General features: G+C 46.8%; 1 protein-coding gene across 1 annotated transcript in view; it reads left to right on the top strand.

Moving 5' to 3' along the window:
• The first annotated feature begins 460 nt into the window (after positions 1-460).
• The window catches only part of LOC121847764 (extensin-2-like), a 35,487-nt gene continuing 20,075 nt past the window's right edge, over positions 461-15,872 (top strand). The window contains exons 1-2 of the mRNA XM_042330431.1: positions 461-840; positions 9,395-10,218. Of these exons, the coding sequence (XP_042186365.1) occupies positions 461-840; positions 9,395-10,218 (1,204 nt within the window). The remainder of the gene's footprint in view (positions 841-9,394; positions 10,219-15,872) is intronic.

Genomic DNA, 15,872 nt, shown 5'->3' with positions numbered 1-15,872 from the left:
ACAGCTTAATTATGTTTTATGAAAGTGGGACAAATGGAACTGTGTATCCATTACATTCTGATCTGGAAGCACCGATGGTCCTCACTGTACCGCTGTCTGTGGACTCTAATCCACACACACACACATGCATTAACACAAACGCACACACACCAGCTCCCACCATCCTGACAGCCAGGCCGATCACACACCTCTCCCAATCTCAGTCCCATTTCCTGTTTTTTTACTCACCCCCTCCTCACTTCCGATATTAAACAGTCTGTTCTCTCTACACCTCATCTAACATATCTGACTGACTTCCTTTACCTCTCTCGTATCTCTCTCCGTTTTCCCTCTTCCCTTTCTCTGTTACGCGGAGTGGAACAGGGAAACCCAAGAGCAGACTCAGACGAGGAGACTGGGATGAAGTAACCAAGGTATTTATTGAAACACAGGGGGAAGATGGAGGGCAGGCCAGGGGAAGATGGAGGGCAGGCCAGGGGAAGATGGAGGGCAGGCCAGGGGAAGATGGAGGGCAGGCCAGGGGAAGATGGAGGGCAGGCAGGGGAAGATGGAGTGCAGGCCAGGGGAAGATGGAGGGCAGGCCAGGGGAAGATGGAGGGCAGGCCAGGGGAAGATGGAGGGCAGGCCAGGGGAAGATGGAGGGCAGGCCAGGGGAAGATGGAGGGCAGGCCAGGGGAAGATGGAGGGCAGGCCAGGGGAAGATGGAGGGCAGGCCAGGGGAAGATGGAGGGCAGGCCAGGGGAAGATGGAGGGCAGGCCGGGGGAAGATGGAGGGCAGGCCAGGGGAAGATGGAGGGCAGGCCAGGGGAAGATGGAGGGCAGGCCAGGGGAAGATGGAGGGTAGGCCAGGGGAAGCTTGGACTAGGTTGCAGGAAACCAGGTGTGGAGGCTGAGGCTGGAGCGAGAGGGGTTGGGACTGGGTAAGCAGGTCTGGATGGGAATCCAAGGGAGCAGTAGAGTGGGGAGAGGGAGAGGGAGAGAGCACTGGGGGAGTGGCGTCAGGTCAAGGAGACACAAGATGAACAGTAGAGGGTGTGGCAGAAGCAGATGTAACACTTTCACCTTCCTCATCTCTCTTTCCTTTATATCTCTCTATATCCCCCTCTCTCTTGACCCCTTCCACCCTCTCCTTCTTTCTCTCATTCCCCTCATCCGTTCTTCCCCTCTCACTACCCCCTCCCTCCCTCCTTCCATCTCTCTCTTTCCAGAGTGTGTAGCAGGCCAGAGTGTGTAGCAGTGTGACAGCAGGCCTCAGTAAATTATCACTGTATCTAAATGTTGATGACTGGGACTTTGGGAGATGCAGGCAGATAGACAGGGAGCGGTGTGTGTGCTTGTGTGGATGAAGGGTTGTTTATGAAGGGAGGAGGCTGGGGAGATGGGATGATATGATGGGGAGGGGGTAAGGGGGCGGGGGGGGCGGGGGATGGAGGAGGTTTGGGGTTTCTGTCAGATGTCAAACAGTTGAATCTTCTCACGGACACACTGACAACTCACTCAGTAGCTATGGAGGGGGGATAACAGACTTGTAAGAGGGGGTAACAGATGTGACCTGCCCTCCACCCCATCTGTGATATGACACCTGAAAGGACTCCCCAATACACTCCAAAACGTATCACTCCTGGTCCAGGGGTCAAGGGTCAAGGGGGTATGGAAGGTGAGGGGGGAGAGAGGGGAGGCATGGCCAGGATATGCTGTTTAAAGGTAATAGTATGGAAATGACACCCCATATTGTCTGAGAGAGGCACACACACACACACACACACATTTTCCAGGGTCAGAGGATACAATCTCTTGACAGAGTCACTCACCTTTCGTCTCATTATTAAACCTCAGTAAAACAGCAGCAAAATGTGTGTGTGTGTTCTGATAGACCCCTGCCTCCTTAGGACATTACCTATCATATTAACCACATGACAGGCTGTGTGTGTGTGTTCTGATAGACCCCTGCCTCCTTAGGACATTACCTATCATATTAACCACATGACAGGCTGTGTGTGTGTGTGTGTTGATGTGTGTGTAAAATGACCTCTCATAATAAACACATGATGTCCACCCTCTCACCACCAGTCAGTCATCATGATTACACACAAGCTAAAAATGTCTGCCCTGGCATCATTCAGATGGGGTCTACATTTTGGGAGTGGATGAGGTAAGTTACCCTCTAGACAATGTAAAGAGCTTTCAGACCTGGTGCTACGTCAATGGAAAATGAGATTCATTCATTTTAAATGCACGTGCATAGGTGGGTGCGTCCGTATGGACACTTGTGTGTGTGCGTGTGTGTGTGTGTGTGTGTGTGTGTGTGTGTGTGTGTGTGTGTGTGTGTGTGTGTGCGTGCGTGTGTGTGTGCGTGTGTGTGTGTGTGTGCACGTGTATGTGTGCGTGTGTGTGTGTGTGTGTGTGTGTGTGTGTGTGTGTGTGTGTGTGTGTGTGTGTGCGTGTGTATCTGTGTGATTGCGCAAAGGATGAGTGAGTGTGGATAATGACTTGTGTTGTGGTCAGTGGCTGAGCTACAATAGGATTAGAACCAACACCTGGGCATGGCGTATGTATGACTGACCACACTGATACAACACTGACCAGGATACTGAGTCAAATATAATACCAGACCAACATAATAAATAACAACATTGATACAGGGCTGACCAGGATACTGACTATAATATAATACCAGACCAACATAATAAATAACAACATTGATACAGGGCTGACCAGGATACTGACTATAATATAATATAATACCAGACCAACATAATAAATAACAACATTGATACAGGGATACTGGATACTGGATACTGACAATAATAATAATACTGACTATAATATAATACCAGCCCAACATAATAAATAACAACATTGATACAGGGCTGACCAGGATACTGACTATAATATAATATAATACCAGCCCAACATAATAAATAACAACATTGATACAGGGCTGACCAGGATACTGACTATAATATAATACCAGCCCAACATAATAAATAACAACATTGATACAGGGCTGACCAGGATACTGACTATAATATAATATAATACCAGCCCAACATAATAAATAACAACATTGATACAGGGCTGACCAGGATAATGACTATAATATAATACCAGCCCAACATAATAAATAACAACATTGATACAGGGCTGACCAGGATACTGACTATAATATAATATAATATAATACCAGCCCAACATAATAAATAACAACATTGATACAGGGCTGACCAGGATACTGACTATAATATAATACCAGCCCAACATAATAAATAACAACAATGATACAGGGCTGACCAGGATACTGACTATAATATAATATAATACCAGCCCAACATAATAAATAACAACATTGATACAGGGCTGACCAGGATACTGACTATAATATAATACCAGCCCAACATAATAAATAACAACATTGATACAGGGCTGACCAGGATACTGACTATAATATAATACCAGACCAACATAATAAATAACAACATTGATACAGGGCTGACCAGGATACTGACTATAATATAATATAATATAATACCAGCCCAACATAATAAATAACAACATTGATACAGGGCTGACCAGGATACTGACTATAATATAATACCAGCCCAACATAATAAATAACAACATTGATACAGGGCTGACCAGGATACTGACTATAATATAATACCAGACCAACATAATAAATAACAACATTGATACAGGGCTGACCAGGATACTGACTATAATATAATATAATATAATACCAGACCAACATAATAAATAACAACATTGATACAGGGCTGACCAGGATACTGACTATAATATAATACCAGCCCAACATAATAAATAACAACATTGATACAGGGATACTGGATACTGGATACTGACTATAATAATAATACTGACTATAATATAATACCAGCCCAACATAATAAATAACAACATTGATACAGGGCTGACCAGGATACTGACTATAATATAATACCAGACCAACATAATAAATAACAAAGTCAAAATTGGCTATATCATAACATTTTCATGAAAACAAAAAGTAGATATTTTTAAGGTTAGGATTAGGCATAAGGACAGCAGTCCTTAAGGCTAGGTTTAAAATCTGATTTCATGACTTTGTGGCTGTGCCAGCCGGCAGAGCTTCCAGTACATGAGTTATCCCAAGAAATGCCAAACTGCAACTTTTGTGCAGTATCACAGTCATTGTGCCAAATGCATTGTTCATCGATTGTACAACATGAGTGTGAACGGGGCCTTTGTGAGTCGACTGAGTTAGAATGTCTCCTAATGATGACTAACACCACAGTGCCATCCCCTATAGAGTGAGACGAGACAGGCACACGTGCTACGACGGCACATCGACCATTCACACAGCAGATAGCACAGTGCCACGACAACCCACATGACAACCAATGACACGGCGCAACAGAGCAGAACGCAGTAGTCAGGGCGACGAGGCAGTGATTGATGGGAGGGCCGATGCCCCCTGAGTGTGTACCATGTCTGTCGGCAGGTGAACCGGCCCGCCATACGAACATGGTGTCTGTTCTGATATCAGCTACTCAGCCACCTAGCCACAGCCTGACCACCCAGTTGACCAGTGCAGGAACCAGTAGCTACTTAGCCACCTAGCCACAGCCTGACTGCCCAGTTGACAAAATCAAATAAAACTTTATTTGCCACATGCGCCGAATACAAAAAGTGTAGACTTTACCGTGAAATGCTTACTTACAAGCCCTTAACCAACAGTGCAGTTCAAGAAGAAGAAAATATTTACCAAGTAGGCTAAAATAAAAAGTAATAATAAAATAATAAGAATAACAATAACGAGGTTATATACAGGTGGCACCGGTACTGAGTCAGTGTGCAGGTGTACAAGTTTGTACATGTAGGTGGGGGTGAAGTGACTATGCATAGATAATAAACAGTGAGCTGCAGCAGTGTACAAAAAGGGAGGGAGGGGTCAAGGTAAATAGTCCGGTGGTGATTTTATTAATTGTTCAGCAGTCTAATGGCTTGGAGGTAGAAGCTGTTGAGGAGCCTTTTGGTCCTAGACTTGGCGCTCCGGTACCGCTTGCCATGTGGTAGCAGAGAAAACAGTCTATAACTTGGGTGACTCGAGCCCCTGACAATTTTATGGGCTTTCTGACACCGCCTATTATATAGGTCCTGAATGGCAGGAAGCTTGGCCCCAGTAATATACTGGGCCGTTCGCACACTACCCTCTTTAGGATCTTACGGTCAGATGCAGAGCAGGTGGTGATGCAACCGGTCAGGATGCTCTCGAAGGTGCAGCTGTAGAACCTTTTGGGGATCTGGGGACCCATGCCAAATCTTTTCAGTCTCCTGAGGGGGAAAAGGTTTTGTCATGCCCTCTTCATGACTGTCTTGGTATGAGTGGACCATGATAGTTCGTTGGTGATGTGGACACCAAGGAACTTGAAACTCTCGACCTGCAGCCCGGTCGATGTTAATTTGGGCCTGTTCGGTCCCCATTAACAGTAGTCCACGATCAGCTCCTTTGTCTTGCTCACATTGAGGGAAAGGTTGTTGTCATGTCACCAGTTCTCTCCTCCCTATAGGCCGTCTCGTCGTTGTCGGTGATCAGGCCTACCACTTTTGTGTCAATGAACAGCATTCTCACATAGGTGTTCCTTTTGTCCAGGTGAGAAAAGGCAGTGTGGAGTGCTTTTGAGATTGGGTCGTCTGTGGATCTGTTGGGGCGTTATACGAATTGGAGTGGGTCTAGGGTGTCCGGGAGGAGGCTGTTGATGTGAAGCATTTCAAAGCACTTCATGGCTACTGACTTGAGTGCCATGGGGCAGAAATCATTTAGGCAGGTTACCTTCTCTTCCTTGGGCACAGGGACTATGGTGGTCTGCTTGAAACATGTAGGTATTACAGACTCGGTCAGGGAGAGGTTGAAAATGTCAGTGAAGACACTTGCCAGTTTGTCCGGGCATGCTTTGAGGAAACATCCTGGTAATCCATCTGGCCCAGCGGCTTTGTGAATGTTGACCTGTTTAAAGGTTTTCTTCAGATCGGCTACAGAGGGCGTAATCACACAGTCATCCAGAACAGCTGGTGCTCTCGTGCATTCTTAAGTGTTGCTTGCCTCTAAGTGTGCATAAAAGGCATTTAACTCGTCTGGTAGGTTTGCGTCACTGGGCAGCTCATGTCTGGGTTTCCCTTTGTAGTCCATAATAGTTTTCAAGCCCTGTCACATCCGACGAGCGTCAGAGTCGGTGTAGTAGGATTCAATCTTAATCCGGTATTGATTGTTTGATGGTTCATCTGAGGGCATAGCTGGATTTCTTATAAGCGTGCGGATTAGTCTCCCGCTCCTTGAAAGCAGCAGCTCTAGCCTTTAGCTCGGTGCAGATGTTTCCTGTAATCCCACTGCTTCTGTTTGGGATATGTACGTACAGTCATTGTGGGGACGACGTCGTCGATGCACTTAATGATGAAGCTGGTGACTGAGGTGGTGTACTCCTCAATTTATTTGGATGAATCACAGAACATATTCCAGTCTGTGCTATCAAAACAGTCCAGTAGTGTAGAATCCGTGTCATCTGACCACTTCCGTATTGAGTGAGTCACTGGTACTTCCTGCTTTAGTTTTTGCTTGTAAGCAGGAATCAGGAGGATAGAATTATGGTCAGATTTGCCAAATGGAGGGTGGGGGAGAGCATCTCTTGTATGCATCTCTGTGTGTGGAGTAAAGGTGGTCTAGGATTTTTTTCTCTGGTTGCACATCTGACATACTGGAAAAAAATTGGTAAAACTCATTTAAGTTTGCCTGCATTAAAGTCTCCGGGCACTAGGAGCGCCGCTTCTGGGTGAGCATTTTCTTCTTTGCTTATGGCCTAGAGTTTGTTTTAGCAGTCTTAGTTCCAGCATCGTTCTGTGGTGGTAAATAGACAGCTATGAATAATACAGATGAGAACTCTCTTGGTAGATAGTGTGGTCTACAGCTTATCAAGAGGTACTCTACCTCAGGTGGGCAATACCTTGAGGCTTCTTTAATATTAGACATTGCGCACCAGCTGTTATTGATAAATAGACACACCCCCACCCCTTGTCTTACCAGAGGTAGCATCTCTGTTCTGCTGGTGCATGGAAAATCCCGCTAGCTCTATGTTGTCTGTGTCGTCGTTCAGCCACGTCTCGGTGAAACATGCGATGTTACAGTTTTTAATGTACCGTTGGTAGGGAAATTTTTATCGTAGGTCATCAATTTTATTTCCCAACGATTGCATGATAGCAAGAAGAACGGATGACAGTGGGAGTTTACTCGCTCGTCTACAGATTCTCAGAAGAATCCTGATCTGCGTCCCCTTTTCCTGCATCTTTGCTTCACATAAAAGGCGGGGATCTGGGCCTTTTCCAGTGAAAGCATGATATCCTTCTCGTCGGACTCGTTAAAGGAAAAAGTTTCTTCCAGTCCGCGGTGAGTAATCCCTGTTCTGATGTTCAGGTAATCCCTGTTCTGATGTTCAGGTAATCCCTTTTCTGATGTTCAGGTAATCCCTGTTCTGATGTTCAGGTAATCCCTGTTCTGATGTTCAGGTAATCCCTTTTCTGATGTTCAGGTAATCCCTGTTCTGATGTTCAGGTAATCCCTGTTCTGATGTTCAGGTAATCCCTGTTCTGATGTTCAGGGAATCCCTGTTCTGATGTTCAGGTAATCCCTGTTCTGATGTCCAGGTAATCCCTGTTCTGATGTTCAGAAGTTCTTTTCCGTCATAAGAGATGATAGCAGCAACATTATGTACAAAATAAGTTTAAAAAATATGTTACACAAAATGCAAAAAAACTAACAAAATAGCGCAATCGGTTGGGAGAATGTAAAATGTTAACCATGTTCTTCGACTCCATCTTTGTACAGGAACCAGTAGCTACTACCAACTAGCCAGAGCCTGACCACCCAGTTGACCCATACAGAAATTAATACATTAACATCTTCGATATAGGGAGCGCTCTTTTAATTTTTGGAAAAAAAACGTTCCCGTTTTAAACAAGATATTTTGTCACGAAAAGATGCTCGACTATGCATATAATTGACAGATTTGGAAAGTAAAAACACTCTGACGTTTCCAAAACTGCAAAGATATTATCTGTGAGTGCCACAGAACTGATGCTACAGGCGAAACCAAGATGAAATTTCAAACAGGAAATGGCCCAGATTTTGAAGGCGCTGTGTTCCAATGTCTCCTTATATGGCTGTGAATGCACCAGGAATGAGCCTACACTTTCTGTCATTTCCCCAAGGTATCTGCAGCATTGTAATGTATTTGTAGGCATATCATTGGAAGATTGACCATAAGAGACTACATTTACCAGGTGCCCGCTTGGTGTACTCCATCGTAATTATTGCGTAATCTCCAGCTGCTTGCATTTTTCCATTTGCTTCAGAGGAGAAACCCAACTGCCACGAATGATTTATCATCGAATAGATATGTGAAAAACACCTTGAGTATTGATTCTAAACAACGTTTGCCATGTTTCTGTCGATATTATGGAGTTAATTTGGAAAAAAGTTTGCCGTTGTAATGACTGAATTTTCGTTTTTTTTTCTTAGCCAAACGTGATGAACTAAACGAAGCGATTTCTCCTACACAAATAATCTTTTTGGAAAAACTGAACATTTGCTATCTAAACTGAGAGTCTCCTCATTGAAAATATCTGAAATTCTTCAAAGGTAAATGATTTTATTTGAATGCTTTTCTTGTTTTTGTGAAAATGTTGCCTGCTGAATGCTAGGCTTAATGCTATGCTAGCTATCAATACTCTTACACAAATGCTTGTGTAGCTATGTGTAGCTATGTGAAAAGCATATTTTGAAAATCTGAGATGACAGTGTTGTTAACAAAAGGCTAAGCTTGTGAGCCAATATATTTATTTCATTTCATTTGAGATTTTCATGAATAGTTAACGTTGCGTTATGGTAATGAGCTTGAGGCTATGATTACGCTCCCGGATACGGGATTGCTCGACGCAAGAAGTTAAGAGAATGAGACACAAACCTGTCACTGTCTGTACCTACATATCTCTACCTCCCTCTATTGCTTTCTCTCTACATCTCGTTGTATCTATACTGCCCTACAAAGACAAAACGCAGTAACTAATTTAGGTAATGTCATTTTTTTTGTTGCAAATCTAAATTCAAAGTATTTTTATTTCTAAACAGACATCAAATTCTGATGCTCCATGATATATTCAGATCAAATGGCTTGTTATTGTGTCAGGAAACTAAATGAATCAGATAACTATCACATTATTCAGATAACATACCTATCCATTACAACAGATCAAAGATTTTTGACCAAATTCAGAGTTACTGCATTTTTCATTTGCAGGGCAGTATACAGTACCTCTCCACACCACTGATTGTCTCTTTCTCTCACAGAACATCTGGATCGGCCCCCAGCCCTTCCCATCAGTCTCAGCCCCCAGGCCTTCCATCAGTCTCATCCCCCAGGCCTTCCATCAGTCTCAGCCCCCAGGCCTCCCATCAGTCTCAGCCCCCAGGCCTCCCATCAGTCTCAGCCCCCAGCCCTTCCATCAGTCTCATCCCCCAGGCCTTCCATCAGTCTCAGCCCCCAGGCCTCCCATCAGTCTCAGCCCCCAGGCCTCCCATCAGTCTCAGCCCCCAGCCCTTCCATCAGTCTCAGCCCCCAGCCCTTCCATCAGTCTCAGCCCCCAGGCCTCCCATCAGTCTCAGCCCCCAGGCCTCCCATCAGTCTCAGCCCCCAGGCCTCCCATCAGTCTCAGACCCCAAGCCCTTCCATCAGTCTCAGCCCCCAGCCCTTCCATCAGTCTCAGCCCCCAGGCCTCCCATCAGTCTCAGCCCCCAGCCCTTCCATCAGTCTCAGCCCCCAGCCCTTCCATCAGTCTCAGCCCCCAGGCCTCCCATCAGTCTCAGCCCCCAGGCCTTCCATCAGTCTCAGCCCCCAGGCCTCCCATCAGTCTCAGCCCCCAGGCCTCCCATCAGTCTCAGCCCCCAGCCCTTCCATCAGTCTCAGTCTCAGCCCCCAGCCCTTCCATCAGTCTCAGCCCCCAGGCCTCCCATCAGTCTCAGTCTCAGCCCCCAGGCCTCCCATCAGTCTCAGCCCCCAGGCCTCCCATCAGTCTCATCCCCCAGGCCTCCCATCAGTCTCATCCCCAGGCCTTCCATCCCCCAGGCCTTCATCAGTCTCAGCCCCCAGGCCTCCCATCAGTCTCTACCATCAGGTTTACACCAGCTGTCTGCACTCATTTGTGTTCCTCTCCCCCCCAATAATGAAATTAGCCCCGAGTTTCATGAGGTGCTGCAAGACACAGACGTAGGGTATGTGCGCGCCCGTGTGTGTGTGTGTCAGTGTGTGTGCGCGCCCATTCGTGTGTGACAGAGAGGAAGGTCAGAGGGATAAAAGTGTTGAAAAATGCTGCTTGCACAAAAATTGACCGTTGTTAAAACCAAAAATAAATCAAAAAGGGATTTTGACTGTGTCCTTTGTTCACCCCTCATTGCCCTCTCTCTTCCCCCTGAATCCAGAGAGGTATTTTATATAACGTCAGCTACATTTCCTGTGCCCAGGCCTGTGTGTGTGTGTGTGTGCGTGTGTCTGTGTGTGTGTGTCTGTGTCTGTGTGTGTGTGTGTGATGCTTACAGACTGTTGTTTAGTGGCCTGGGAAGCAGACTGATAGCTACTGTCTGGGACTGTTCGTCATGACTCCATTAGCCCTGGAAAATATGGGACAACCAAAACAAGTGCAGCTAGCCAGGGAGTTTTTAAAATTCAGCTCCAGGATCACTGCTATTACACTACATGATCACAGGAGAGAATTATCAGTCTGTTGCCAAGCTCAGAAGTAGGGCTGCATATTTCACTACTACAAACTAAAGTGAGGAACGTAACAAAAATATATCTATTTTAAAAAGTTGTACTAACCCTAACTAATTTAGGTTAAAAAACATGTCAATCTCTGTCATTCTCTCTCTACTTACTTATTTATACCCCTCCTTCCAACAGTTTGTCAGCGACAAACGGAACAAAAATCTAAACGCAACTGTCACGCCCTGGTCTTAGTATTTTCTTTATTATTTTGGTCAGGCCAGGGTGTGACATGGGTTATTTATGTGGTGTGTTTTGTAGGTTATGGGATTGTGGTTAGTGGGGTTGTCTAGAAAAGTCTATGGTTGCCTGGAGTGGTTCTCAATCAGAGGCAGGTGTTTATTGTTGTCTCTGATTGGGAACCATATTTAGGCAGCCATATTCTTTGAGTGTTTCGTGGGTGATTTAAATTTTTTTTTTTTTTAACCTTTATTTAACCAGGCAAGTCAGTTAAGAACACATTCTTATTTTCAATGACCTGGGAACAGTGGGTTAACTGCCTGTTCAGGGACAGAATGACAGATTTGTACCTTGTCAGCTCGGGGGTTTGAACTCACAACCTTCCGGTTACTAGTCCAACGCTCTAACCACTAGGCTACGCTGCCACCCCAGGCCTTCCATCACAATAGTTCCTGTCTCTGTGTTTGTTTGCACCAGATAGGGCTGATTTGGTTTTTCACGTTACGTTTAGTGTTTTTGTTTGTTCTTTATTAAATATGTATGAAGATAACCACCCTGCATTTTGGTCCTCCTCTCCTTCACCGGAAGAAAACCCTAACAGCAACACGCAACAATTTCAAAGATTTTACTGAGTTACAGTTCATATAAGAAAATCAGTCAATTGAAATAAATAAATGAGGCCCTAATCTATGGACTTCACATGACTGGGAATACAGATTTACATCTGTTGATCACAGATACCTTTAAAAAAGGTAGGTTGTGTGGATCAGAAAACCAGTCAGTATCTGGTGTGACCACCATTTTCTTCATGCAGTGAGACATATGGAATGTTGTCCCACTCCTCTTCAATGGCTGTGCAAAGTCGGACATCGGCAGGAACTGGAACACGCTGTCGTACACATCGATCCAGGCCATCCCAAACATTCTCAATGAGTGGTGACATGTCTGGTGAGTATGCAGGCCATGGAAGAACTGGGACATTTTCAGATTTGTTTCAGAACATTCAATTCTCTGGAAACATCTCTGATGGACATTCCTGCAGTTGGCATACCAATTGCCCGCTCACGTAAATCTTGAGACATTTGTGGCATTGTGTTGTGTGACAAAACCGGACATTTTAGTGTGGCTTGCACATGATCATGCTGTTTAATCACCTGTCTGGTGGATGGATTATCTTGGCAAAGGATAAAGACTCATTAACAGGTACTGTATGTAACCAAATTTGTGCTCAAAATTTGAGATAAATTATATTTTTGTGCATATGGAACATTTCTGTGATCTTTTATTTCAGCTCATGAAACATGAGACCAACACTTTACATGTGGCGTTTATATTCTTGTTCAGAAGTTCATTCTGGGTTCTCTCCAGGAAACAGCTGTGCAGAGGTTGATGGAGGTTCTGGTTAGCAGTTGGCATATCGTGTCCATCAATAGGGTGCTGTCAGTCAACCCGTAAATCTCAGGCCAGGACAGCTTCAATACAGCATGTAAAAGCAGACACCTTGTACTCATCTCCTCTGACAATCACCTGTCAATTTTAGTCCCTTGATCAGCTCCCATCTTTGCTGATTCATCTTGAGGAACCTGTGTGTTGTGGATGGATTATGGACATCTGGCAGAGGATAAAGCACATACACACACACACACACACACACACAAATTTGTGCACACAAATTTGAGAGAGAGGAACACACACACACACACAAAGGGGCATTATTTTGATTGCTGCATTGAAAGCCTTTGCTGAAACCTCCTCTCAGAGACATAATGGAACAGGTGAGACATGGCGCCTCCTACTGGAGACCTTTTCATAATGACACATGATGCTGACCTCTGATGACATGACTGGATCTGTGACAGCTATGTAGTAGAGCTCAGTGAGATCAGATATTTTAAGAAAAAGTGGAGGGAAGGTAGAAAAAGGGAACAGAGGGCACGGGAGGAGGGACAGAGAGAATGGGAGGTGGGAAGATGGGAGGGGAGATGACACAGGAAAGAGGGACAGAGAGAACGGGAGGAGGGAAGATGGGAGGGGAGTTGACACAGGAAAGAGGGACAGAGAGAACGGGAGGAGGGAAGATGGGAGGGGAGTTGACACAGGAAAGAGGAACAGAGAAAGAGGACCAGGGGAGATGACACATGAAAGAGGGACAGAGAACTGGAGCAGGGAAGATCATGGGAGGGGAGATGACACAGGAAAGAGGGACAGAGAGAACTGGAGGAGGGAAGATGGGAGGGGTGCTGTCAGGGTCAAGAGGACGGGAGGAGGGAAGATGGGAGGGGAGATGACACAGGAAAGAGGAACAGAGAGAAAGGCGGAGGGAAGATGGGAGGGGAGATGACACAGGAAAGAGGAACAGACAGGAAGATGGGTCAGATGACAGCAGATGAAAAAGGGCAGACACAGGAAAGAGGAACAGAGAGAACCTCAGGAAAGAGGGACAGAGAGAACTGGAGGAGGGAAGATCTCCTCAGGAAAGAGGGACAACGGGAGGAGGGAAGATCACCAGGAAAGAGGGACAAGAACTGGAGCAGGGAAGATGGGAGGGGAGAAGGGACAGAGGACAGATCAGAGAAGGGACAGGGGGATCAGAGAAGGGACAGTGTGGGGGAGAGAGATCAGAGAAGGGACAGAGGGATCAGAGAAGGGACAGAGGGATCAGAGAAGGAACAGAGGGACAGAGGGATCAGAGAAGGGACAGAGGGACAGAGGGATCAGAGAAGGGACAGAGGGATCAGAGAAGGGACAGAGGGATCAGAGAAGGGACAGAGGGATCAGAGAAGGGACAGGGGGATCAGAGAAGGGACAGAGGGACAGAGGGATCAGAGAAGGGACAGAGGGATCAGAGAAGGGACAGAGGAATCAGAGAAACAGAGGGATCAGAGAATGGACAGAGGGATCAGAGAATGGACAGAGGGATCAGAGAAGGGACAGAGGAGGAGAGAGATCAGAGAAGGGACAGAGAGATCAGAGAAGGGACAGAGGGATCAGAGAAGGGACAGGGGGACTTGAAAAGGGAAGAGGGGAGTGGAAGATGACACAGGAAAGAGGGACAGAGAGAACGGGAGCAGGGAAGATGGGAGGGGAGAAGGGACAGAGGGACAGAGGTATCAGAGAAGGGACAGAGGGATCAGAGAAGGGACAGAGGGATCAGAGAAGGGACAGAGGGGGAGAGAGATCAGAGAAGGGACAGAGGGATCAGAGAAGGGACAGAGGGATCAGAGGGATCAGAGAAGGAACAGAGGGACAGAGGGATCAGAGAAGGGACAGAGGGACAGAGGGATCAGAGAAGGGACAGAGGGATCAGAGAAGGGACAGAGGGATTTTAGAGAAGGGACAGGGGGATCAGAGAAGGGACAGGGGGTTCAGAGAAGGGACAGAGGGACAGAGGGATCAGAGAAGGGACAGAGGGATCAGAGAAGGGACAGAGGAATCAGAGAAGGGACAGAGGGATCAGAGAATGGACAGAGGGATCAGAGAATGGACAGAGGGATCAGAGAAGGGACAGAGGAGGAGAGGATCAGAGAAGGGACAGAGAGATCAGAGAAGGGACAGAGGGATCAGAGAAGGGACAGGGGAGAAAAGGGAGAGGGGAGTGGAAGATGACACAGGAAAGAGGGACAGAGAAGGGAGCAGGGAAGATGGGAGGGGAGAAGGGACAGAGGGGCAGAGGATCAGAGAAGGGACAGAGGGATCAGAGAAGGGACAGAGGGATCAGAGAAGGGACAGAGGGATCAGAGAAGGGACAGAGGGATCAGAGGGATCAGAGAAGGAACAGAGGGACAGAGGGATCAGAGAAGGGACAGAGGGACAGAGGGATCAGAGAAGGGACAGAGGGATCAGAGAAGGGACAGAGGGATCAGAGAAGGGACAGAGGGATCAGAGAAGGGACAGGGGGATCAGAGAAGGGACAGAGGGACAGAGGATCAGAGAAGGGACAGAGGGATCAGAGAAGGGACAGAGGAATCAGAGAAGGGACAGGGGGATCAGAGAATGGACAGAGGGACAGAGGGATCAGAGAAGGGACAGAGGGATCAGATGGACAGAGGAAGAAGGGACAGAGGGACAGAGGGATCAGAGAAGGGACAGAGGAGGGAGAGATCAGAGAAGGGACAGAGGGATCAGAGAAGGGACAGAGGGCTCAGAGAAGGGACAGGGGATCAGAGAAGGGACAGAGGGATCAGAGAAGGGACAGGGGGACAGAGGGATCAGAGAAGGGACAGAGGGATCAGAGAAGGGACAGAGGGAACAGAGAAGGGACAGGGGATCAGAGAAGGGACAGAGGGATCAGAGAAGGGACAGAGGGATCAGAGGGATCAGAGAAGGGACAGAGGGACAGAGGGATCAGAGAAGGGACAGAGGAGGAGAGGATCAGAGAAGGGACAGAGGGATCAGAGAAGGGACAGAGGGATCAGAGAAGGGACAGAGGGATCAGAGAAGGGACAGGGGGACAGAGGGATCAGAGAAGGGACAGAGGAGGAGAGAGATCAGAGGAGGAGAGAGATCAGAGAAGGGACAGAGGAGGAGAGAGAGACCGTTGCCACACCTGGCTGTATCTGCATGAGAAATGTAATTACAAATGAGAGCGTGAGTGATCCTCAGCTCGCCCACATCTGGTATGGCATCTGGCAGGCAGCTAGTCTACGCCCGCTGCCTGGTACTACCCACCCTAATGTTACTGTCTACATGGCCATTAAGACACCATTACAAAACGCTCAATCTCTCCCCTCACAGTCTACCACAGACCCAGGGAAGGGACTAGAGAGAGAGAAGAAGGGAATGAGATAGAGAGAGGGGTGGCTGAGAGGAAAAGCGAAGGAGAGGGGGGAA

The sequence above is a fragment of the Oncorhynchus tshawytscha genome, linkage group LG11 (assembly GCF_018296145.1).
Source record: "Oncorhynchus tshawytscha isolate Ot180627B linkage group LG11, Otsh_v2.0, whole genome shotgun sequence".
NCBI lineage: Eukaryota > Metazoa > Chordata > Actinopteri > Salmoniformes > Salmonidae > Oncorhynchus > Oncorhynchus tshawytscha.
This window is presented reverse-complemented; position numbering and strand designations above follow the sequence as displayed.